This window comes from Seriola aureovittata, chromosome 20 (genome assembly GCF_021018895.1).
Source record: "Seriola aureovittata isolate HTS-2021-v1 ecotype China chromosome 20, ASM2101889v1, whole genome shotgun sequence".
Lineage (NCBI taxonomy): Eukaryota > Metazoa > Chordata > Actinopteri > Carangiformes > Carangidae > Seriola > Seriola aureovittata.
The window spans coordinates 16,086,257-16,110,401 of NC_079383.1; the positions used below are offsets into that span (position 1 = coordinate 16,086,257).

The 24,145-nt window shown below is 39.4% G+C and overlaps 3 protein-coding genes across 6 annotated transcripts in view; all 3 read right to left on the reverse strand.

Annotated features, from left to right (window-relative positions):
• ptprn2 (protein tyrosine phosphatase receptor type N2) overlaps nt 1–755 on the reverse strand; it is a 125,318-nt gene extending 124,563 nt beyond the window's left edge. Inside the window, exon 1 of the mRNA XM_056364077.1 lies at nt 404–755. Coding sequence (XP_056220052.1) covers nt 404–488 — 85 coding nt within the window. The 5' untranslated portion in view covers nt 489–755. The remainder of the gene's footprint in view (nt 1–403) is intronic.
• A 1,385-nt stretch (nt 756–2,140) lies between these two features.
• On the reverse strand, nt 2,141–12,866 carry ncapg2 (non-SMC condensin II complex, subunit G2). 2 transcript variants are annotated; one of them, XM_056363756.1, is made up of 27 exons: nt 12,795–12,866; nt 12,457–12,569; nt 11,523–11,702; nt 11,204–11,318; nt 10,959–11,116; nt 10,585–10,719; nt 10,367–10,461; nt 10,129–10,285; nt 9,926–10,018; nt 9,720–9,845; nt 9,456–9,635; nt 9,095–9,247; nt 8,546–8,768; nt 8,252–8,349; nt 7,384–7,554; nt 7,216–7,286; nt 6,910–7,063; nt 6,595–6,768; nt 6,252–6,368; nt 5,606–5,752; nt 4,400–4,499; nt 4,032–4,237; nt 3,661–3,795; nt 3,377–3,480; nt 3,146–3,246; nt 2,898–2,997; nt 2,141–2,805 (listed from the first exon to the last, which is right to left on the reverse strand). In XM_056363756.1, exons 2-27 carry the CDS (start codon nt 12,532–12,534, stop codon nt 2,754–2,756), a joined length of 3,423 nt encoding a protein of 1,140 aa, XP_056219731.1. In that variant the 5' UTR covers nt 12,535–12,569; nt 12,795–12,866; the 3' UTR covers nt 2,141–2,753. The 2 variants fall into 2 exon arrangements, with proteins under 2 accessions (XP_056219731.1, XP_056219730.1); XM_056363755.1 differs by having other exon boundaries at nt 7,384–7,557.
• Nucleotides 12,867–13,862: 996 nt separating this feature from the next.
• Nucleotides 13,863–24,145, reverse strand: part of esyt2b (extended synaptotagmin-like protein 2b) — a 30,444-nt gene continuing 20,161 nt past the window's right edge. Inside the window, exons 14-23 of one of the 3 annotated variants that reach the window (XM_056364836.1) lie at nt 23,073–23,135; nt 20,942–21,016; nt 18,735–18,821; nt 18,480–18,629; nt 16,739–17,091; nt 16,347–16,445; nt 15,973–16,104; nt 15,167–15,272; nt 15,014–15,063; nt 13,863–14,905 (exon numbers count right to left, since the gene is read on the reverse strand). In XM_056364836.1, the coding sequence (XP_056220811.1) occupies nt 14,836–14,905; nt 15,014–15,063; nt 15,167–15,272; nt 15,973–16,104; nt 16,347–16,445; nt 16,739–17,091; nt 18,480–18,629; nt 18,735–18,821; nt 20,942–21,016; nt 23,073–23,135 (1,185 nt within the window). In that variant the 3' untranslated portion in view covers nt 13,863–14,835. Of the gene's footprint in view, nt 14,906–15,013; nt 15,064–15,166; nt 15,273–15,972; nt 16,105–16,346; nt 16,446–16,738; nt 17,092–18,479; nt 18,630–18,734; nt 18,822–20,941; nt 21,020–23,072; nt 23,136–24,145 lie in introns of all 3 variants that reach the window. The other 2 variants (XM_056364835.1, XM_056364838.1) reach the window with 2 other exon arrangements.

The window sequence follows — 24,145 nt, forward strand, 5'->3', positions numbered from 1 at the left end:
TATTTCCTGATGAGACTATAGCATTAAACATCGGTCATGATACAAGTAATTAGTCTCAGTAAACATTTCATCCATTAGGCCTGACAGATTATGTAACTTTTCCTGTTGGATCTTCAGATTTCATCCAATCTGCAGAACCAAAGCACAAACATAAGTTTTAGCAATTGCAAAACGAACGTGATAGCACTTGCAAATTGCACCGTTTCTTGCTGGACAGGGAGATTTTTCGGGAACTTTGGCAAAGAGAGCAAATGTTTGTATAAACGACCCAACAAAAACCGAGGCAGTCAGGTGAATTCAACAGCACGGACGGTCTGTCGTGCACTAAGAAGGTGAAACACTCCGAAAAGAAGAGGGTGTTTTGGAAAATGATGATAAAACAAACGGAAACACAATTGCTTACCAAATTTTCTGTCCCCGAGGGCAGGTGAGGAGCAGAGGCTGGAAGCCAATGCAGCGAAGAGGATGGGACACCACGGTGAATCCATACCGCTCCTGCCTAATACACTGTACTACTGATCCATCGCACACCTCCGCTAAAACAGCATGTTTATCGCCAGCTCAGGTGTGACCTGCTCGCACGAGACTCGGACTAAAGAGACATGTTGGAGGAGAAAGAGACAAGAGAAACGCAGCGGCAGAAATTCGCTAAATGGCAACACAATACGGCCGTTGTTTCAGCACCACAAACAGCAATCAGCTACACGGAGGAGCCCCTCCTAAGTTTCTGACGTCAAACACACATGGTGAGGAGGGATGATGCGTGCAGCATGCAACAGCGCCTTGAACGGACGGATGGATGGATGGATGAAAGATGGATGGATAGATGGATGAGGAGGGAGAGGAGACAGGAGCACTGAATGATTACAGCCCGGAAGCCGTGCAGCCAACAACAACAACAACAACAAACAAATAGAAAAAATAAAGGAAGTTGACATTGATTGATTCATCTCATTAACTTGACTTTAAAATAAATATACTGTTAAAAAAAAATGGAGGATCACGAGTTACACATGACAAACATATCACTAAACTAAGTGTTATCATAGTCCTATTAGGCTATTGGGTAAAACCTATAATATAGCCCACGATTCCCATTGTAATGTATGAAAAAGGTACAATAATAATTTTATGCTGTGGTAAGTATGACCATGACATACACAAAGATGCAACAAGGGGCTGCACATTACACAATCAACTGGCTTAATGTAGTGCAGGTAACTCTGAAAAACCTATGACAACATGAAAACTGTGCTCCTGAAATTAAGATAGAAAAAATAAACAATGAGGATTTTAATAACAAGGACATGGAACTAAATTTAATCTAAATTTTTGAATCATTGGCAGCAGCTGAACACACTTGTGACCTTTCTACAATGGAAATGAAACATTGTTTAGAAAGTTCCCACAAATGTGTTGTACTTGCAGCTCGCTTTGCTTTCACTTTTGTCCAGTTCATCTAAAAACAGCTCTATGGGGTTTAGATCTAGAGACTGTGCTGCTCTTCCATCATGTGAAGCCACCGTCTGGTTCTTGTCTTCTAATGTTTTGGGTCATTATCTCGCTGTAGGATGAACCCCTGGCCAACCAGTGTGTCCTCCTATGTTACTTGCCTTTTTTTCACCATTCTGATAGCAATACAGTACTACTTCCTGCAGTACAGCACTCAACTGATAATGCCTCAGAATCTCAGTAAAAGACCTGTTTTCTATCTAAATCTTTGGTGACGTAAACTTTTGTTTTACCTTGGGCAGTTTATCGCTTTCCTTTGCACCATTTAAGGACCATCACTGGACTTAATCTGCTTTATATTTATGTTACAGAAGATATCACAGCATTAAATTACACTAGAGGAATATTAGGGATGAAAAGAAAAGATTAAATAAAGGGATAGAAGGTAACTTAGTACATTTTCTAAAGCACTGTACTTTAAACTAAAATTTTGAGGTAGGTTCCATTTTAACTAAAAGGTTTCACTGAAGGGAAATACTCAAAAAATGCGAATTCTTAAAATGGCACCATTCTCTTTTGAGACTGAAGCTAAGTGAGAGGATGATTTATTGCTTGTTTGTACTGGGTTATTACTTGGTAAACTCCTGTACAGGCAAGGAAACCATCTGAGAAAGAAATAAACATCTAGTTTATGTTGATTGATACAGTTTGTTTTATTCGTATTAGTAACACACTACAGCCTACAATGCTGACAGACCAACAAGTATATATATATATATATATATATATATGAACACACATAGTGAAACATGAAGAAATATATACTGATTTCATATGAAATTGTTTAAAAGCACAGAGCTGTGGAGAAAAGCGTTTTTTTTTTTTTTAAAAAAAAGGAAAGAAAAAAGAATGCCACTCAATCTAAGAAACCACACCTTATTCTTTTGGCCTGGAGAAGTTGATCAATATTTGTTAACATTATCAATTCTCAACATCTGAGACAAGACTTGAGTAATGGATGTGCTATCAAGAAATAAATAAACACAGAGACGAGGAGCCAATCTGAAGAAATATGGTCACAAACCAGCTCTTATTCTCAGCTTTTGCTTTCAATCCAAACCGTATCTTCTAAAATCCCGTTCAGCGAAGCTGAAACATTTATTGTCTCATTTTTGTTTGCCAGCAACAGCGAGTCTGTAATGCTAATAACAAAACAGATATTAAACTTCCCTCCTCTGCTTTATAACAATACAACTGTATTATATAAAACAAAGGCTCTTTTTTTTTCCAAAGAGGGGAACCTATAAATCCAGAATTCCATTCAAGGTCTTCACAGAAGATTCAAAAATAACCCTGTCGGAAAAAAAAACCACATAAAAATAAATGTTTTTATTAACAGATTATGTAAAGAAAACATCTGAACCATCCCATTTCCCCCTACTTACCCCTGGATGTCTCTGCTGTCTACAGAGGAGACTGCATGTTTGTAAAGCTGCTGCTGGGCAGATGTGGCTGCTCTCTTCAAGCCTGCCTTAGATTGTCCAGCTGTAAAACAAAAACATTTAACATCTAACAAACTGAAATACATCTTTATCAGCAGAAAAAGAAAATACCTGATATGAATATTTGAGTTGTCATCCTGGTCATTAATAAAAAATCTGATTGAATTAATTTTCTCATGATGAATACCCACCGTGTTTGATAACAGCCAAGACGTGCAGGACGGCAGCCAGTTCATTTAGACTGCTGATGGCCTCAGAGTCCAGAGATGAGCTGATCTCTGTCAAAAATGCCCTAAAAGAAGCCCACATCAACAAACAATGCTTTTATACTCTTGAATGCTAATTATGTTTAGGTCTCATGTGTACATTATGTGTTAAACTAAACAGTCCAAGTTAGAAAAAAAGGGACTGAGGATATTTACCTGCTAACAGACGGTGACTTGAGGATGACAGACAGCAGGACACTGGACAGAGGAGGCATGTCCTCCACTGACTCTGGGGTGATCACCTCTTCAGGATGGGTAATCTTTAAAAATACGAGCACAGCAGCTGACAACACAAACTAATATTTCAGGTTACCACTTCAGAGACCTGATAAATCATCCACTTACTTAAATTACTTAGGAATACCCTTATCAGTTCGAGGACATCTGAGATTTTGGTAAGAGACATATTTTCATTGCTACCATGCTCTTCCAGCTCGTACCTTCTGGAGCAAATGTCTCTTCTCCACAATGATGATGGCAAAAAGAGTAGAAAAGACCCCGCTGAGAGGTGCTCTGTCCCATGTTTGTACCACTTGGAGGACCTCTGTCAGACCAGGGACAGCTGACTGACACAGCTACAGTCAGGGCAGAAAGACAGAGGAAGTCCCTAAGTGAGCAGCTTGTACAGTGCTGAGAAGCTGCTGAAATTTTCAAAGTACATGTTCATGTTGTATTTACAACCTCCCGGAAAACAACTGGTGTGGAAGCGATCAAAGATTACGTAAGAAATAAGCAAGGTTCATGTAAAACAAGAAGTACACCCAATACATAGAAAAATGGAAAAATATCAAAACAACAAATCTCAGAGCACCTGTTTTCCCTCCTCTGGTTCCTTCCTTAGGCGGCGAGCTAAGAGCTCGATAATCTTCTGGAAGATGTTGGCCACCACACCCAGAATGACAGTGGTTGGATCCTCCTGATTTTCCTGACCTTGGTTGTTGTTGTCGTCGGGTGCATAACTATCTACCACTTCCTTCAAAATTGGCAGCACTGCAGGAATACAGAGGTAGCCTGCCTCTGAAAACACAAAGGAAAAGGACTATGTAAGTACTATATAAGTAAAATGAACGCTAGTTTCTTGTTAAAAATCTGTCTTTTTAAAACTGTATTCTCTTAAATAAATTCAGCATACCAGCTCTTGTTTTGTAAAACACTACAAAAGACATTTGAAACACTCACCTGAGAGGAGGACGAGCGAGCACAGGTGGAGGATTTGACCCTTGAACGTTTCGTCGCCCAAACCCACAAGCAAAATATCTCGGCACACTGTCAGGAAGCTCTGTTAAAATGCATCACCATCATGATGAAGAAAAATAGTTCACACTCAAAAAAAAAAAAGGGGAGACTTTTGAAATTCAACGACAAATAGAGACAACACCTAGTCTCAGGAGAACGACATTTCAGTCTAATGTTCATTTCTAATGGGAGCTGGTGGCCTGTGGAAGCTGCCTACGATCCCCCTAACACTACAGCAGCAGTCGTGTGGTGACAGGCTGAAAATAATGGCACAAATAAGGTAATAAACCCATTTTAGTATGGCAGCATGAGCAGGAGGAGGCATGTACAGTACAGAGTGTGTGTGGACTGGAGCAGAAAAATCTATGAGGAGTCTAAATTTACCGAGCAGAACTGAAAGTCCTGCGAGCAAGAGGCAAAAAGGTTCCACAAAGCTTAATGTTCTGGATAACACCATAACTCTGTATTTTCATCTATAGCATCGGTACAGGCTATTTATTGGGGAGTAAATGAGTAAGACAAAAACTGAAACTGGCAGTTTATGAACAAGGAGATATGATTTAATTTGCCTGGATTTGCCTGCAGAGAAATGATCTTGCTTGGATTGACTTTACAATGTGCATAGATGATCTTACTGAAAGTATATTTTAGGAAATACAGATGCACTCCAAGATGATTCTCACAACCATCCATCCATTCATATCATCCACATCCCTCACAAACCTCACCGCAGTGTAGTTTCACTAAGAAGTTTAGTACACAACAAGCACCAGAAAGATTCAGAAACATCCTCCATGGAGAGCTCAGTGACATTAAGATGATTATGTAAGTGTTGGTCTGATTGTGTGCTGACGTTATTTGCTCATGAAACAAAACACTTTCATTTACAGCTGCAAATATGCTACAATAGAGAAATGTGTGCCATTTCCCTTAATGGAGACCACACACATTTTCTCTCTTTGCCCAAATGAAATGCTTGTGTCTGGCAAGAAATTCGATACTTAGAGAATCCCCAACACATATTTGTTTGGGCAAAATCGACTTTGAGTGGATGTTTTCCAGTTTACAGACTGCTGCTGGAAACTGGGGATTCAAGCATGTAAGCTGGCTTTTAAAGAACACATTTACATTATTAATAGTAGAGCTCACCTCAGTTATCTGTGCGGCCAGTGGCTGTGACTTCTCTGAATCATCCCCATCGTTGGTGGAACATTTAGCCAGGAAGGGCAACACCCTTTCAGCGACCCAAGCTCCCATATTCTCCAGGGAGAGCAGATAGTCACGATCTCCCGAGGACTAGGGAAGAAGCAAAGGATTTGATTTTCTTTTTTCCTTAAATTGTTTTTCTAATTCAATTTAGGGATGTGCTGATCCAGTTTTTTCTCTCCTGATACAAATTCCTATACCTCAATTAAGGATGTCTGCCAATTATGATCCAATATCAGGTCTCTGTTTTTCATAAATTTAAAATCTGTTTACCTCAAATCCTTTCTGTCTATGGTAACATGAGGCCAAGGATTCCTGTGGCACTAAAAACCTAACTGGACAGCCCACTGTGGCTAAATGACATTAACAAAGATACTATAGTTAATGTGGACCAGTAATATAATGGCCGAAAGCCGGTCTGCTTCATAGAATCAGTAACAGCACCTATCTGGCCTTTCTGATTGGTACATCCCTCGTTTAAGAAGGTTAACAATTTATATTTGGACACACAAAACAAAAATGTATTAGCATGATTTCATCAGGAAGAATAAAAGGAAAAACATAATGTATGCAACACTAAGAAACTCACATTATGTTGCAGATGTGCGCCAAGACGGCCGTGGAATGTGAAGGCTTTCAGTGCAGTCTCCAAACTGGGCCTTTGAGGATCCTCTGTGGTGGAGCTGAGGTGAGTGTACAGCACTGACTGTAGAGAAAAAAGTAACCACACTAAATAATATATCTGACAGGAATCAAAGAGGAACTATCTATGAAACAACAACATGGATGTATGTATGCTAAAGTCATACGCACAAGTATTAAAGTGGAATCCATGGACTGAAAGGTCATATATTAAAAAACAAACGACTCAGGTGAGACATGTGTGAGATGTAAGTGAGTTGAGATGTAATAATATTCAATGATCAACATACCTTCCAGTTTCCTAGAACTGTATGCAGCTGCTTCAGAGGTCTCTGACCAAGTGCCTGGACTTTCTCTTGTGTTGAAGTGTGGCTGAACAGATACTCCAGGTAAGCCAGTGCCAGGTCAGGTTTGGCCTCCACTGTCTCCTGGATACGCACCTTTCGATTGGTGTTAGCCTTCTCCTAAAGATGACAGGGAGATGACTTTCACAAAGAGTAACGAGGGATGTGTATCTCGATTAAACCTCTCTTTCTTTTCATGTATATAATGCCCGTTTAGCCCTTCCTGTCCATTCCCAGCTCTTTGATGTTGTATTGACTGACCCCGTGCTTGGGCAGAGCTTCAGTGAGCCAGTCAGTGACGAGTTCCACAATGTCAGCAGCCTGGCCCCAGCTACAGATGCAGTCTAACAGCTGGCTGTACTGTGTTGGCACAGCTCCTGGGTCCATCCTCCTCAGCCTGGACAGAACGCCACAGCTGGGAATGACAAAGCAGGGTGAGGGAGACAGGTTAGACATGACAAAGTCAGTAAAAGAAAAAAGTAGCATGAGTGTAAAACATTAAATGAAATGTGAAAAGCTGAATGAGACTGAGACAGATAGACAGACAGAAGACACTTTACTACTCACCTGAATGTTGGAACTGCAGCTGGGGGCATGAATGAGGCCAGCTGTATGAGAGGAACAGTACATCGCTCATCCTGAAAAACAAATCAAGAAAGTCTCACTGTAATACTTGTTAATGGACAAATAACTGATTGCAAAAATATAAATAATACAACACTAGAGCTGATATACCTCAAAGGCCTGGAAATACTTAGAGATGACATTTCCGAACTTGGCATAAGTGTACTTCTGGGCCTCTTCATTTTGTTTCAGGGCCTTGTCGACGCTTCTCCACAGGATGACCACGAGCTCCAGCAGACTGGACACAACAGCTTTGTCTTTTCCCAACTTCACAGGTTCAGCCTGCTGAGATCAAAATCTAGATTGTATCTCCATAAACCCAGACACACAGTAAAGACATACATCCACATCCTCTTCATTAAGGTTGAGAGACAACAGAAGTTTAGACTGCCAACTAAATTAACAACAAGCGTTTTTGATCTGCATGATAAAATGCAAACACAGGTTCGGTTTGAAGAGATTAGTCGATTCATTTGATTAAATTAACGATTGACAGATAATGGATTAATCTCTGTGTTATTTTTTTTTAAATCAAAAATGCAACTGCAGATTCCAACTTCTCAAATGAGAGGATTTACACTCCTTGGCCACTTTATGAGGCACATTAGATACACTACACAACAGCTGCCACATATTCCTTCATCATGAAGGACAGTTTTTGTTGTTGTTTTCTGAGAGGTGTTAATTCAGCTGTATGTTTATTACAGAGGTAGTTAGCAGTGATGTTGTACAGGACTGCATTATATTGAAATGTATTTAAATTAATACCTTTTTGACATTGTTAGTACACCAATATCTTTGTTAAAGTAGAATCTATGGCAGAGTTGTATTACATTGCCTTTTTATTTTACAGGTGTCCCTAAGAAGCTGAGTATAAGCATACATGCTGACGACATCAAATACTGCAGTTCCAGTCTGAGCAAACAATTTTGGGAATATGGATAGGACAAAGTTTAGTTTGTGGAGCTGCATCTCTTACTGCGCTGTTCTCCTTGTTGCTGTCATTAATCTCAGTCAGGTCACAGTCAGTCTGGATACAGCTGTTCAGGACACGGCGAATGGCCAACATCAGCTTTACTGTAAAAGAAGAAATTGTTTTTTCCCCACAAGGGCAAAAGTGATTAAATTATAGATGGCTACTAGATATCAGATGGGACTAACAATATCTGTGCTACAAATGCAATGTGTTAAATAATTCTGTTATACTTCTAGCTTCAAAGATTCTGTGAGTGGAAAATAAATTGCATTTCAGAACCCTATACACAGCACTTACTTATGTTAGTTGGGGCTGTGTGTTTGTAAGCATACTGATAGAACTTCCTGGCAGCCATAGGATTCATCTGGATGAGGGTGATGCACCGACAGCACCACTCCCTATCTGACTCGTTGACAGGGAAGAAGGACTTGAAGAGCAGATCGACAACACGCTTGGAGACTGAATGGGAATCAGTAGCCAGGCGGGCAAGCAGGTGGTCCATGCTGCAAACATCCCAGAACTGGAGGGTGGTGCACAAGGAGAAAAAAATAAGGAAAAAGGTTGTCTCCTTTTACACCTGGCATTAACATGCATCTTGTATCTGAATTATTTTGTCTCAGTGTAATTTGGCTGAATGACATCTGGATTTGCATCAAGCATTTAAATGAATCTTTAGTATAGATGATGAAATACTGTACTCTGGTTAACACATGTGCTCACATGTTCCTCATCCTGACACTCAATTGTTGACAAGGAACTTCTAATTTCCTACAATTTTAACTATGTCAAGCTAGTGCATTTTTAAACAATGTGTAAAAGCAAAAAAAAATCCTACATATGCTTTACCTTTGCAGCACGCACTGCCTTGACCTTGATAAGCATGTCCAGGAAAGCTGTGCGGACTTTCTCCGAGTTGTCATGAAGGCTGTACTTGAGAGTGGGCAGGAGTTTTTCAATCAGTGGATGGCTGAGAGCGTTGTCCAGGACGATAGTCAGACACTGGGGAAAGCATTACACAAACCACAAGTCATTAAATATCCTGTTTACTGCCAATAACAGCAGTTGTGCTAATTCTGCCTGCAGTGACAATAACCTCCCTTAATTTGGTTTCACACAACGCTTGGACAAGAATTCCTGATTACTTTAACTCTGTACTCAACTTGTCCCGATCTTAGATCTTGGAAAAGATCTTGGGTTAGGATCCTACCTTGAAGACTGAACAACGGACATCAGGGGAGCTGGTGTCAGCCGCCAACTCCATCACCAGCTTCTTCAGGAAGTCTGTGATAATTGTCGGAGGGAGAAGCTCCCAGCACTTAGCGAGGATCTTACAGACCCCCAGGGTGGCATTGGAGCGCACAGTGGGGTGAGGGTCATCGAGGAGGCCCTGAGGATGACAGACAGGTGGTGGTTTTAGTTTCTCAAACTCACAGCAAAAAGTAAGTAGCTGAATTGATTGAACGGCTCTGACCATTGATGTGTCCAGCTGCATTTGAATGTTCTCATCTATAGTCTCGTTGCTCTGATCCGGGTCATGGAGTGGGAAGGCCTCAGTGAAGAGCAAAGTGGCATTTGCACGTACCTCAAAGTTAGGAGCCTGAACAAATCAAACAGAAACACGTTGAAATAAAATACAGAGATGCTAGTATGACTGTATTTTAAAATCTGTATGCATACCCTTAAAGCTTTCCAGAGAATGGGCCTGTAGAGATTATAGACCATCTTGTCCACTTTGTGACAGCCCTTCCTTGTGTGGAAATAGCTCACAATCTGTAAACGAGAGCAAGGAGATCAAAGATTAAACACACAGTGTACGATGCACATAATGACTGTAAATACGGGGGAAAAATATATTTAAAGCAGCGGGGTAATAAGTCTACCTGTCGGACTTTGGCGTGGACAGGAGATGCTCTATGAAGGAAGATAGCACATTGCATAAAATCCTGAATGCACAAGCTCTCAATCTGCTCCAAGAAGTCCCCGCTAGCTTTCTTCCATGCTCTGAAGTAGACCTCCGAAATGTGAGTAGTCATGGTCCTGAACAAAAACAAGTTAATTGGTATTAACATGGAGAGAAAATGAACTTCTGTCAAACAGAGAAGGTAGGAGGCTTCTTACTTGCTATAAAACTCCAGCTGGTTTTTTATGGTGCCGTGAATAACCCAGATGAAGTTGACGTTCCAGCTGAAAAGAAACACCAGGAATCGCTTCCCCTGTGATAACATACACATAATCAGGCTGACAGCTCAGAGAAAAAGCTTCAAGAAAAAAATCAAAACAAACAGAGACAATGACTCATGCAAATACACACTGCAACTAAATATCATTCTACTCACATCCTCATTTCTTAAGTAAATAGGACGATGAAAACACTGAAGCAACAAGTCGATTATCTGCTTGTTGTCTTCTGATGTGTAGTCCAGACTCAAGAGTACATCATGGAGACTCCAGAGTCTTTGGATCTCAACACCCTGTCAACAGACACGAGATGAAAGTGTTATACATAAATGATATCAGGCCCCTAATCCCCAGGTCTGTTTTAAGCAATTAGTGCTCAACAGATACTTGGGGAATGTTTATGAGACGATATTGCTTATAATTTCATGGGAAAAACCTAAGGGTAGATTATACAATAGAGTTTAATGATGAAAATATATCCTTAAGGCCCAATATTGTCTGATGTGACATATGGCTGAGGTCATATACTGACCGGTTTCTTCAAAATGAAGCTCTTCTGCAAAGAGATGAGAAAAGCAGTTCGACCAAACTTGTCCTTCTCTTTCAACCCCTTCTTCCACCAGGCTTCGCACAGTGTTTGGATATGGAGCTGCACAGGTGCCTCTGAGACAGGCAGTGACACCACAACAACTGAGGGAAAGACACAATCCGAAACTAATTTCATGTAGAGCAAGAGAATGTAGGACAGCACATAGAAAAATGAGCACGAACACCCACCATGAAGTTTGTGGACAATTTCCAGAAGGGCACTGTAGGTGTCACCATCTTGTAAAACCTTTACAGACAATAACGCCACTAGTGCCACGCCATCCACAACAGCCATAACATGTTTCTGAAGGAAAAGTTAATAGGGAGATGTTCACAAATTTTTTTTTTTAAAAGTATTGTATGCAAACAAAACTATGTGGTTTGTGGTTCGTGCAATAAAATCTAAAATATGATAGAGGAAAAAAAGAACAAAAAAAAACAGGACTGCTTTGCACACTCCTTGTTTGTATATTTCTGTAACTGTACATATGATGACTGATAAACTAACAGGGTCTTGAGCTGCCTCCACTTCCATGCCCTCCTCTCTGTTCTCCTCCCAGCGCTCAGGAGGTAACTCCTGCAGGACGTCCTGAAGGAGTGAGGCCAGTTTTGCCCACAGAGCCTCCCTCTGTTGTGTGGGCATCTCCTGCACCACTTCCTCCACATCGAAGGGCTCCGCTTTGTCCTTCTGCTCAACAATACAGACAGGAGGGGGGCAGAAACAACTTGAAACATAAAGCACAAATATCAGTTCTGACAGTTAAAAAACATTCTATACTTTTCATTCTCAGTAGTAGATGACTGAAAAATCTGTTCCACTTTTCATAATCTGTCACTGGGTAAAAATACCAAATCATTTCTGACAACAAATGCAGAATAAGTGATTCACACATAACTTTGGGCTCTAGTAACATGTGCATCCTTTTTTGCATCTTCTAAACTAAATTAGTCAATTAAACAAAGAACATAGCAACTGCTATTTTCAGAAAGTTAGATGTACTGGCATTTAAGAATAAATTCCCAAATTATGTCATTATCAGTGTTTGAGACTCGACTTTAAACTCCAATTTCCTAGTTTTTAGAAGTACTACAAACAATACAAAGTATTATATACACCTGCATTTAGATGCTATCTTAATATGATTGCAACTGTCAAGTCAGTTAAATACAAGAGCCCTGGAAAATAAATCAGGAAGATTATAATACAAAAAGGTGTTGGTTCAATTTTAGGGTCTTTCTGGAAGCTGGAGTTCCTGGTGCCTTTGAATTGTATAGCGTTAAACTTAAAAGTGTGTCTAGATTATCTCTCAAGTATTACGTTTTAGCGCAAGGCCTCCCAAAATGCAAAATTAAAAATGAACCTATCGCACAATCTGATACACACTTAGGATATTTCTGAAGGAGGTGAACTCTTTGGTATTATCTTATGTGATTTCACTTACGTGAAGCTGGATGAAATGAAAGAAGTCCTCCACATTTTCTTTACAAGCGGCTTCTAAAAATGCCTCTCGCTTGGACATAGTTTCGGTTTTCGGTGTGAAGATTTGAAGTAAACCTACGATGAAAAAACAAAGTCACGTTAAATACTATTTATGCTATTTTGGCGTTAACTCTCTGGCGTACTTGTTAACAGCACCAAAACAAATATGGCAGTCCGGTTGCCGTTAGCGTTTAAAGTGTTATTAGCGAAAGTTTATCCAACTCCGTCCGTCGTTACTGGAAGTATTATGCCTTGCAATTATGAAAGCATAAGATATGTAACAATAGCTTCACCTGTTACCTTTTTACTTTTAATTTCGTGAGCCAGAAACAGCCAAATGACATCCACCCATAACAACACCGAACCCGCGCAAATTTGGATAAAGTCGATTCCGTGCGTCATGACGTCGTGCGTCATTTTTTCCCCCCCGAAGACGTTTAGTTGTAGTTCGCTTCTTCTGCCACTCGATGGCGACAAATCACTGCATATGTTCTGTGTTATCAGGTTATATGGGATGAGGCTACAGAACGGGGTTTCTTTACCAGGGCTCCAAGTCTCCACGATGGCGTTATAGTTGTACACGTGATTTTAGTTTTCTATAGGAAATCTCTCATTGATTACACCCCAATCCTCAAGGGTAATTATGCTGCAAGGTCGAACTAAGCGTTTTGCTCAAGGGCACTTCAGCACCACACCTACCAGTATACCCAAACATAACATGCAATAAACATAATATGCAATAGTTCAGGCAAATTATGTTTGTTGATACAATCCAGCAATTCAGCAATGCAGCAAACATACATTAAAAAAGAAGTCTTTCTTCAAATGTTTAATTATCTTGAACCTAAAAAATAGAGGAAGAAAAAACAGTTGTGATATGTGCATGTACTAAATCAGTGCTTATCCCCTTTGCCAACTGTTAAACATGGGGTAGGAAATAATAATGGGTTGTGTGGCAGCCAGTGGCACCACAAAGATATCGCAAAGGGGCAAATAATTCTACTAAATATCAACAAATTCAGTCATTTCAGTTCAATCAGTCAATAAAGTTAAACTGAAAAGAGGCTGGCTTCTACAACAGGACATTGATGCAAATCAGGTCTCAAGATCCACCATGGACCACATAAATACTAAACATGAATATACATTTCATAACATTTGAAGAAAGGCTTATCTGTTATCTAGTTATCTGTTAGGTTTATCTAATCTGTTTGCAGTACTGTTGTATTTACTTCTTTTCACCTCAAAAATCAACATCATCATCAAATTATGTAATTTGCCCAGGGCAACTGCATATTTACATTTAATTTGTCAAATCAGTCATCGTTGCTGGACCAAAGGACCAACCAATAAAAACAAGCAAGACGATTTTCAGAAGAGAAACCATTTATTCTTCAAAAGCCATGAGGCATCATATCATTCAAAATAATAAGGTTAAGAAGGCAAAAATTACATAGTGGGTCTTTTTAAGGCACAGGATAGATAACAAGAAAAATATTTAAAAGCTCCAACAAACAGTTATAACTGCATGGCAAAACATGTACAAGCCTATGACACAGCTGTGCCATCTTAATTCTGGCGGTCCTGCTCATAAAATACAATAATTGTTGTCTCTTTTCATTTTTTTACTTTGCTAAACTCACATTTGGTTTGAACAACAAACCCTCATTCAAGTATCCTTTTGATCATATTATACAGCACTTGTTCATAGCCCTAAAATGCCCCCAGATCTTCAGTATCTGAGACAATGTTCAGAACAACCAATATTGCACAAGGTCCTCTTAAAATATACAGAGCAATCATTTTATTCTTTGCATATATGCATTCCATGTTTGTAATCAAGCATAAAGAACAATAAGAGGTAAACAATCAAATAACACTCCATAACAAAAGATATCAAAGTCAAGACTGCTACTTACGCCTACTTTTGTGATTGTATCTGTTCCTTTGGTAAGAGTTTTCTCACATGACAAAAACAGAATTTGTCACATTTTAACAAACCAGACAGAAAGCAATAACAGTTTTGACAGATTTCAACACCATTTCCTTTAAGGAAATATAATGTCAGGAAAACCCCTGCAAATTCTCCTAACTATGAATTAGCAACTTGATATTTACATATAACACTGAAAACAAAGACAAGGCAGTCAGTGTGTTTCACTACAATATGTTGAAGTATGTTCCAATCGTGATCAATAATGAAATAAAAACAGGAAATGTTTGAAAAACCTGTGTGCTGAAATAATACCTGTAAACTACATGAAAAATATAAATGAAAAAAACAAAATGATGTGCCCTTATATTAACAAGATCACTATATTACAGCAGAGAGGATGTTTCACTATGTGAGGAGGGGGTCTTGAATCCTTGTTGTGCCTTGAGATGACAATCCATCTTCACTCAAATCATACCTGCAAGAGAAAACAAAAAGATTATCTATTTAAGCACTACAACAGGTTGTTTATTACATGAAGAAAACACTCGATATTGCACAGGGCAAAGATAAAACACAAGTTTACCATTGTGTCCATCCTCTGGATATATCCTCCCCACTTAAATCTACCAGCACCTGCAATTTTGAACAAAAAGTGAGAAAGAAATTAAGTTTTTAGAGTACTTGGGGCTGGTTCTGCTGCTCGGAAATACTCATAATAAGAGCCAGAAACACGAACCTTTCCCAAGAGCCCCTTGTGTTTGGACAGGATGCTCCCTCCGTTCTTCACTGCTACGTCCAGAGTTCGCCTGTGGAGCTCCACAATAGACACAGTAAACTCAAACCTACAAACACACACAAGTACACACACATTTTATGACACCAATCTATCACGTAATAATTAATCAAATTGAAATAGCTGAAACTGTTACTTTGATAAATTGTTAATTTGAATAATTGTTTTGGTACTAAATTGGTTGACTTAAAAGAAGGCCGGCAAATCCTCCTCTCAAGGTCTTATCAGGTTGAAGAAGGCGCTTATCCAAGAGCACAATTAGCGCTGATGTTAAATTCATGAGGCAGGAGATTTTGTTGGCGCTTTGGAGCCCTATAACTCAACTGTAAACAAAAGTGTCCAACGACTGCACTTGATATGACTGTAGTGGCCATGGTTTCACTGATAACAGACTACTAAGAAAAATGCTGTCATATTGTAAAATTTAAAAAAAATGACACAATATATTCCACAGCTGCAACTTTTTTGGCATTAATGTGGCTTGTGATCTTAATGTCCTTAAGAAAATCCTTGAGACACCAAAGTAGCTCGAGAGGTCTCTGAAAACAGAGTCAGCTATCAAATGAATTCAAACTTCAAACTGGTTCAATAAATGGTTGAAGCATCGCTAAACCTTTAAACATCTAAGAACAGAACACATTTGTAAAGTCCAACAATAACAGCACACATCTGAATGCTAATGAATATTCTTTAAACTACAAATATGCCCGTGACAAGCATATTAAGCTAGTATTTCTCTCTATACCCACGTTTGATCATAAACAGGGTTAAGGGTCTTCTTCATTGTGCTGGTCTTCCTCCTCCCTGTCCGGCTCTTGTCAGGCAGCAAATAGAGACGGATGAAGGGATCCGAGCCGTCTTTGGTGAAGGCTATCAAGTTACTGAGGACACACAGGACAAAACTGGTTTCACGCACGTGTTGCCAGGCACATGTTGTTCAGATTAATGATGCCTATTCATTCTTAAATCTATAGTATAGTTCCACACAGAAGCAAGATGGTGCATGCTAAAGAATCTCTACCCACAAATCATAATTTAGGCCAGAGGCTTGAGCTAAAAACAAAGGACAGAAGTGGTCTATCATTCAAAGCAAAAACTGTATGATGGATGTTGTGGACCTCACCGGCAGGCGTGCACCACCACAATGAGTTTGTTCCTCTGGCAGCTGTGCCGAACAGTCAGCTGGACCTCACCCAGGGGGTACTGGCTGGGGGCCGACCCACTATAAACACATCAGAGTCAGTCAGTGTCACTTCTAGACATTGCAGCTGAATTTATACAGAAGATGTGCACGTCAATTTATGCAGGGATAGATGGATTGCCTCACAGGCAGTTAGATGAAATATTAATATGGGTACATATTCAAACAAATCAAGATGACACTCTATCAGAGGAAAATGCAGAATCTAAATCAAGTGAAAAACAGAACAGAAATGAGGCCCGTAAAAGCCGGAAAAGAAATTAAGAAATGTAAAGCAATACATCAGAAAATAAGATATCATATCTGCCATTTACTTCTGCAGCTGACGAAGCCTTTGCTGAAGCTCCAAAGTGGCAAAGGGTAGGGAGATGTCCGAGGCCAGGCTGGGTGTGGACTCATTATGAGGCAGGTGTTTCTGGGAACTGGACATGCAGGTGCTCAGGTTGGAGGTACTGCGAAGAGGGCTGGCTGAGTACGGCTCGCCGTCCCTGTGTTGGAGGGTAAGCGTGGAAGCGTCTATAGGTGGCGGAGGTGTGGGTGGAGGTAGCGGGGAATCTGAGGCTGACCGTTTCTGGCATGGGGCTGTGGTTGGCTGCGGCACGCTGGATTTCCTGACCTGGACGGAGGAAGGCTGGTCTGAGGACACCTGCTTCTCAAGGGACAGAACCTAAAGAGAGACGAGACGGGACATTACTGAATGAAATGAATAACAAGAACTAAAGCCAAGTACTGGAATAACATGCTGTGTATGTTTTAACTTTCTTATCTTTTAAAGGGGATTTGCTTAATTTGGTGGTTTTACATACAGTCCTCTGATTTATTCAACTTATCCTTAAGATTAATCCTTTCTTGTAAAGTGGTCTCAATACTGCTGATGTGAAACCTATCAGATATTTTCAAGGGTGTTTTTAAAGCACCTCGGCCAAATCTGTCTTTATAGTGCTATCTGTCTTCCTAAAATGTCTCCAAAAGGTCCCTGATCCTTTAAAGCTGTTTCCTTTTTTATAATATCTGTTATGAATCCTGATATGTCTTATAGGCTGTGTTCTAATACAGAAAGCTATTTCAGAGGACGTCAATATTTTTGTTGCAGCTGCATTCATCTTTTTTTATTTGATCAGTTGGGATTCAATACAAGGTAATGCGCTTAGTTTCAGTTCAATGAATGCCAAGGCAATTTACTTACCACATTAACCTAGTTATTGGTTTTTATGGATTTACAGTGATTGAACTTATGGCATGAAAAAGAATTTAAATATTAGCATGATAATTTCATGTAATCGCAAGGCACCTTAATGAAACGAGTGAACGTTATGAACGGAGTTGGAGATACATATATGTTGGATATACATTTGCTTTAAAAGCCAACAACTTCACCTTTTCAAAGCAATGCGACCACTGCAATCAACTTTTTGCTAAACCCCTCCCCTCCAAAAGTGATTGTCCAGTCATAGCTTAGCAACTGAATTAAACTCACTGAATTAGGCTTTGGATTTCATCAGTTGTTGAAATATGAGCAACGCTGTGCATGTGAAGAGTTAGGAGGGTAGTGTTTTTTTATTTTTTGTCTTTTCAAAACATAAAGCACAAGAAAACCAAAGAGTAAGGAATGGATTAAAATGGTATGATTACAACGCACAATTAGCATGTCCAGCTAACTAGCTGAATATTTACAGTAGCTAGAAGGGAGCCTTACTCAGAAGGCCAAGGAGTATATCATTTACTAATTATGTGAAGTTACACAATGTGGTAAAAAGCACAGCCACTAATTTGTATTTCCTCACTGTGTGATAACCAGTTTGAGTTTCGTGGCAACATTAGCAGCTATGTTCACTCTTTATTGGATTTGAGGAAGTCTACAATCCAACCATTCAACAGAGGCTGTTATGAATTCAATCAATAATTTTCAGTTAATTGTTGGCACTGCAATACGTTCTTCACCGCAGCAATTATTTCAGATGTGCAACTCGTTACATGCCCTCTCATAATAATTTCTGTTTGAATTAGCAGAACATAATGCACAGAGGATGAGTAAGAAGTGAAGCAGCATTTTACCCTCAAGGCCATTTTAAGTTTGATGGTGGAGCTGGGCCCGGAGTTCCTGAGAGGAAAGTACTGAGTCAGCGTCATGTCCTCCTCCACCAACAGTCTGCTCAAAGGCACCGTCAAGTTACCCAGAGTGCATTTGTGCTTGTCATCTTTTACCTGTGCATTAAGAGAGAAGAAGATCTGACAAGTCAGCTGCTTCCACTATTTGGAGCATGTTCTTATAAAAAATACATGTCATCATGTGTCATTATGCAGCATTACCTCCACTTCGAGCTCCTGTCTCCTGGGGTTGTGAACAAGGAATGAGAAACAGTCTTCCCACAGAGGCTCCTTGGTCTTGTACCGGATCTTTAAAGGCAGACAGGTTTGTTAGTTGTTATTTAAAACACTTGAGAAATCTGTCAGGGTTACTGTCAGTCATTAGAAAGTGCTGTGTTTTGAATTTTGAAAATCAATAATAAGGCACTAACACTGTTGGCAAGCCACTACTCTCATATTTTCCGGTCTACATATTTGCATACAGTTTGGCCTACTGCTGTTGTTTCTGCGCAGCTTATAAAGAGTATCTACTTTTATTTAGATTCTTTCGTATTTTAACTTGATTTATTTAAACATTTTAGTTCTTATAGAAGTTCTTCTTTGTACAATAATACTGTTTAAAACTTATAATTAACGCAGTTGATAATTAGTGTCTCATAATCTACTATTTCATGTGTCAATTAACCAGTTTCCCTGCAAGATTTGTTTCCACTGAGAAGCAGTTAGGACACTGATAGGTTTCTTAATGGTTTTTGCTGTGTACAAATTAGATTTTAAATGAGGCAATGAATGGGAGCATTAAAGGTCCAGGTCCATATTCAGTAAACAGTGTAGGTCTGACACCACTTTTCATACATACAGTGGTCTCCCAGTTTTAGGTCATTGCAGAAGAACTGCAGTGTTTAATATAGTAAACTGTAAGTAAGTGATTTTTCATGGCCAAACAGCTGACTGTTTGTAACTGGCCAAATGAACATGTGTTGTCTCGCAGAAGAGCAGGCTGAAGGCAAAAAGCCACAGTAACAAATAAAAAATGAAGATGTCTGCAATACATGCCCAGGACAACATAACGAGAGAACAAAGACTTTATAACCACATACACAGGTGTAACTTATTCTACTTGATTAGACTTGTTCTCTGGGCTGAGTGGGGACACATCATTCAGACTGAAAGTTTGATTACATCACACGATTACCAACATAGCCCCACCTAACTGTAACCTGTGTAGAGGTCTACTCAGCCAGAGAATTGAAAACACCTGTGTGGGTGTGCTGGGCTTTAAAATATGGCAAATTCATTCAACCCTAATGTTGACAATGCAAAAGTTTATAAAAGCTCAAAAGTACCAACTTTAACAGCTTGACAACTCATGACTTTTACTTATCTATTGAATTGCTTTTAAACATGATTTTGAACTGGTTACAGTATATATATACATATAAATATGTATATATATATATGTCAACGTCAAAGTCAACAGGTTACCATTTCAATACTTTTCTATATATTGGATTTTAATAAGGTCAGAACAGACAAAAATATATGTAACAAAAACTTGGTTGATCTTGCAGTTAATGTTAATACTGTTACACATTCAGCATTGGAGTCTGTGGAACCCAAAACAAGGATGAATTGAAGCAAATGTAAGGGAAACACAAAGCCTATGTATGTGCTAATTTGCTCAAATTCTTTCTTCCATCTAAAATTTGGAAAAGTGCAATAAAACCCAGTCCACCTGATGTGGATCTAGGCATAATCAAATAAAAGATGAGACTCGTTTCCTTGTTTCATTGTTTCATTTCAAATCCAGGAGACCACAGCCAATTTAACTAAAATATATTACTGTGCAAACTGCAAAAGGGGTCTAAGGTAACAAGCCTCCCTGAAACCATCATATGCTTACAGCAAAACTCCAGCATCAGCAATAACTTGGTCTACTGTAGTGTTTATTCCTCCTGAATAATTTGCCTTTTGAACTCGACATAGAAATTTCTCATAAGAAATGGTTGGTATACACATTTAATGTCAGCCTAGAAGCGCTTTAGCTGAGACTTAACGGTTTAATGGTAGGTGGTTGTAATTCCTCATCTTATTTGCTTGTACGACCATTTTCAGTTCATCTTTCTTTTTTAATTCCACGGTCAGGGGGAAGTGCTCTATAACAGAAAGCTCCGGGGAGAGACAGGTAAAGAGTGATAGGTGTTGTTTAGGCTTTAATATGTCATCGTGTGTGAATGAATGTGAGGTATAGTCTAGTTAAAATAACCGCTGCATTCAATCTTTGGTTGTCCAAATGCTTTTTACAACTTCAAAAATAGGAAGAAAAAAATCACCAGCAGTGATCCATTTTCTTCTTTTCTTCTTGGAGTACAAAGCCAAGACAAAATAAGGACAAGATAATCATACTAATGGATGCTTATAGGACTCACCTTACTCTCAAGCGTTTTGTGTCCAACAGTGAATTGGACGTGAGGGCTCGGCTCAGTGCTGCTCTTCTTTGCAGCCTGCTATAGAGTCAGAGAGAGATGTGTTAGCCGAGTCTCCTCACTGTGACACACAATGGATAACCGTCAGTAATGGACAACACAATTACACCCAAACTCAAACACTAGCGTCTTGAGACCCTGTATCAAGCGCACCATGATGAAAGAGTGTGTAACTCAAAAGGGAAGGAACATTACCATATGTTTTGACAAGCAGGGCTGCAAGCAGAGAGGCTACCAAGGGGATTGCCAAGCGTTGTCTCCTCTGCAGTCTAATTTTAGTATGCTGGGTTCTGACAGCTAAGTATTATTCAGTATTCCTTGCAGAATAATAATGCCCTACTCTAAAAGCCAGCAGCTATGACAATGGTGGGAAAGTCTTAACTTAATTGTTAACCCACCCTTTCACTTGAGGATAGTGCTTAAATTTGACATCTATTTCTCAACATTGGAATTAAGATCCACATTTTAAATGCACAAAAATATCAAAATACATAGACTTTCACATTATAGATATTATATGTTTGTATTGAAGGTGCTAAAATACCATTCTGTTGGCATTTCCAATAAGGAAAGGATTTTTATCGTTAGGGGGCAGGGGAAGTTTTAGAACAGGCGATCAAATCTTTTCTGAGGAAAGGAAAAACATGACCCAAGATTGCTTGTACACCCCTGAGGAAATGGTCATAGGTCAAATGCAGCCAATCAGATTTTGAATCTAGCGACTCTAGACTTTCACTAAGGTATAAAGGTAAATATCGGAGATGTGAAATGTTTCCTGCCAGGGATATGGTGTTTAAAGTAACATAGACTTGTCTGTTTTCCACACTTTCGCAAAAAATTGGTGCCTAATCCCAAGTATGGAAATGTATTTGGATCAGTAAAATGCAACGTTGGAAAAAGTCTACAAAAGTTCAAAAGTGTTTGCTGATTCCTCCTCACGATATGACTCTTATATTTCCTTCACTCTGTGGTGGTGAAGTGATGGCAACAGACCTACAAGAAGACTTTATCACAGATAAGCTGCATTTCAGACTTCCAAAACATTTTTCAGTACAAACAAACTGAAGGAAAAACTGCTGCACATTGGTCAGAGACAAAGCAGGTTTATATTTAACAGGATAAAAAAAAGGCAGCAGCTAGTTAATGCCAAATAAAACCCACACATGATGCAGATGGTGCAAACTAGTTTCACTGTCACATTTTGGACTAATATTGCACTGAGGGAGTGCCACCGTGTGTGACAATGGGAGGCTTGAAACTTCTTGGAAAGGTTAAAGGCACAAAACCACTCGTGGTAACTGGAATGCAGCAGTTGATTTCTGAGTAATAGTGTTTGTAACCTGAGACTGCGCTTGGTTACAAACAGCTTTGTTGTAATGCAGTATAACACCTACTAATGTTACTACTAAACAAGGTAATCACAGTTGTTGTGACAGTGGTTAACAGGACTAATGCAGGAACATTCATTGTTTCTACCTCTGCCTGCCTCTTCCCAGCTGTAATAAAGTGTATGTTAAGTATGTAAAATGTATAGTTTTCTCATGTTATGATGCCACCCTCAGTGCCTATTATATCTGTACATTTATCTGTCAAACAGTGGGGTCCAAAAGTCTTAGACCACTAAAGTAGTCTCAGACTTTCTCAGACATGATCACCTTCTACATCTAGTTACGCAGGTTCAGTTGCTATTTGCTGCTGAAAACCTTTGGCCCAGTTCAACTCCAGTAAAAATACAAATGGTCCAAAATGGCCACAGTTTCAATCAACCATATATGATTACTTTAGACATATTTGAGTGCAACATTAGACTTTTGCATGCACGATCACATGAGCTGGGAAAATCATGAATCATTCCAAATAAGAAGAAAGGGGCGTTCAGCACAACAAAGGCATAAAGCAGACAATGCAATCATCCATCATGGTGAACATTTTCCGAAAAGGACAATTCTCTCTGCTTGTTTGATCACATTACAATCACATGACGTTGGATAGTGCATTTGAGGGCCAGCAAAGAGGAGACACAGATGAGACACAGGGTGTAATTTGCACATGCAGTCCATTTTTCCCACATTACCTTCAGCGCCTTAAAGACTGAGACTTGCTTCAACCCGTCATAGGTGAAATCTGACAGGTTGCTCTTTAAGCCACAAGGAGAGTTTGGGGAGAAAATCACACCCATAGTTAGTAGGACAGGAGTGACTTGGCATGGGCCCTGAGAAACACCTACAAAAGTATGCTGAATATGTAAAATGTACTGAAACATGAATAATATGGGTAATAAAGAAAAAGTAGTTTAATGGATGATATTGTTGACACTGCAGGGAGCTCACGAGGAAAACACAGGTCAGAATAATGAGGGTATTTCGAACAGGGAAGTCTTGGAAGTACTATCTGTACAGTCAAACTCTAACTGGCCCACTAATACAGACAGAGATCATTATGAACTCTGCCAGCTCTTTGTAGATAATATTTCAGCCTTGAACTAAGCAACTGATTTAGCAGAATATGCATCTGCATACCAAGCAGGCATAGCTGTTTGCCTGGCTGAGTCCTCTGTTTTGAATGTCTGCTTCATGTTAATGGTTATTGGAGACTTTTTATTAGACATTACAGTAAAAACCGTGCAGCTAACACATGCTTTAAGATGCACGTTTTAAGGACTCCTGTTACTGTTCAATCCACATCATGGCACACAGCTAATGATAACACCATCAGGATGCAAAAGCTCTGGTGGACTCACACATATAGTTCTATACTCTGAAGTATTGCTCTCACAAAAGACTAGGCCAGATGCTCTCCTCTCACTTAAGTTTCCACAGCCTAAGCTGCCAGTGAAGACACTCTTGGGTGAAGAGGAAAAAGAGAATAAAGAAAAGAAAGTGGAGTTATGATGACTGGGATGGCAGAAAAAATCAATTTGAGATAAATGTTGAAATATTGTTTTGATATTAAGCTGAAGGACTCCAGATTATTTACAGGGTATGACTGAGCTTTATGACCCGTGTGCAATGACAGCTTTTCTAACATCATTTGATAAACATAAAAATGCACCAAGTTTTCCGAGGCTGTTGAAAAGTAGAGGTTTCAAGGTTCAGGGTTCTTGTCTGACAACAACTATGAAAATTTTGGTATGAGACACAATCTCTG

Bases quoted from the DNA above. Each gene is read 5' to 3' on its own strand.
- ncapg2 (XM_056363755.1), bottom strand. From the start codon at position 12,534: ATGTCCAAGCGAGAGGCATTTTTAGAAGCCGCTTGTAAAGAAAATGTG. The intron at 8,769-9,094 runs GTAAAGCATATG...ACCACCCTCCAG, and splicing joins AGGCAGTGCGTGCTGCAAAG to TTCTGGGATGTTTGCAGCAT. The intron at 8,350-8,545 runs GTAAGTGCTGTG...CTTCTTTTACAG, and splicing joins CACAGCCCCAACTAACATAA to TAAAGCTGATGTTGGCCATT.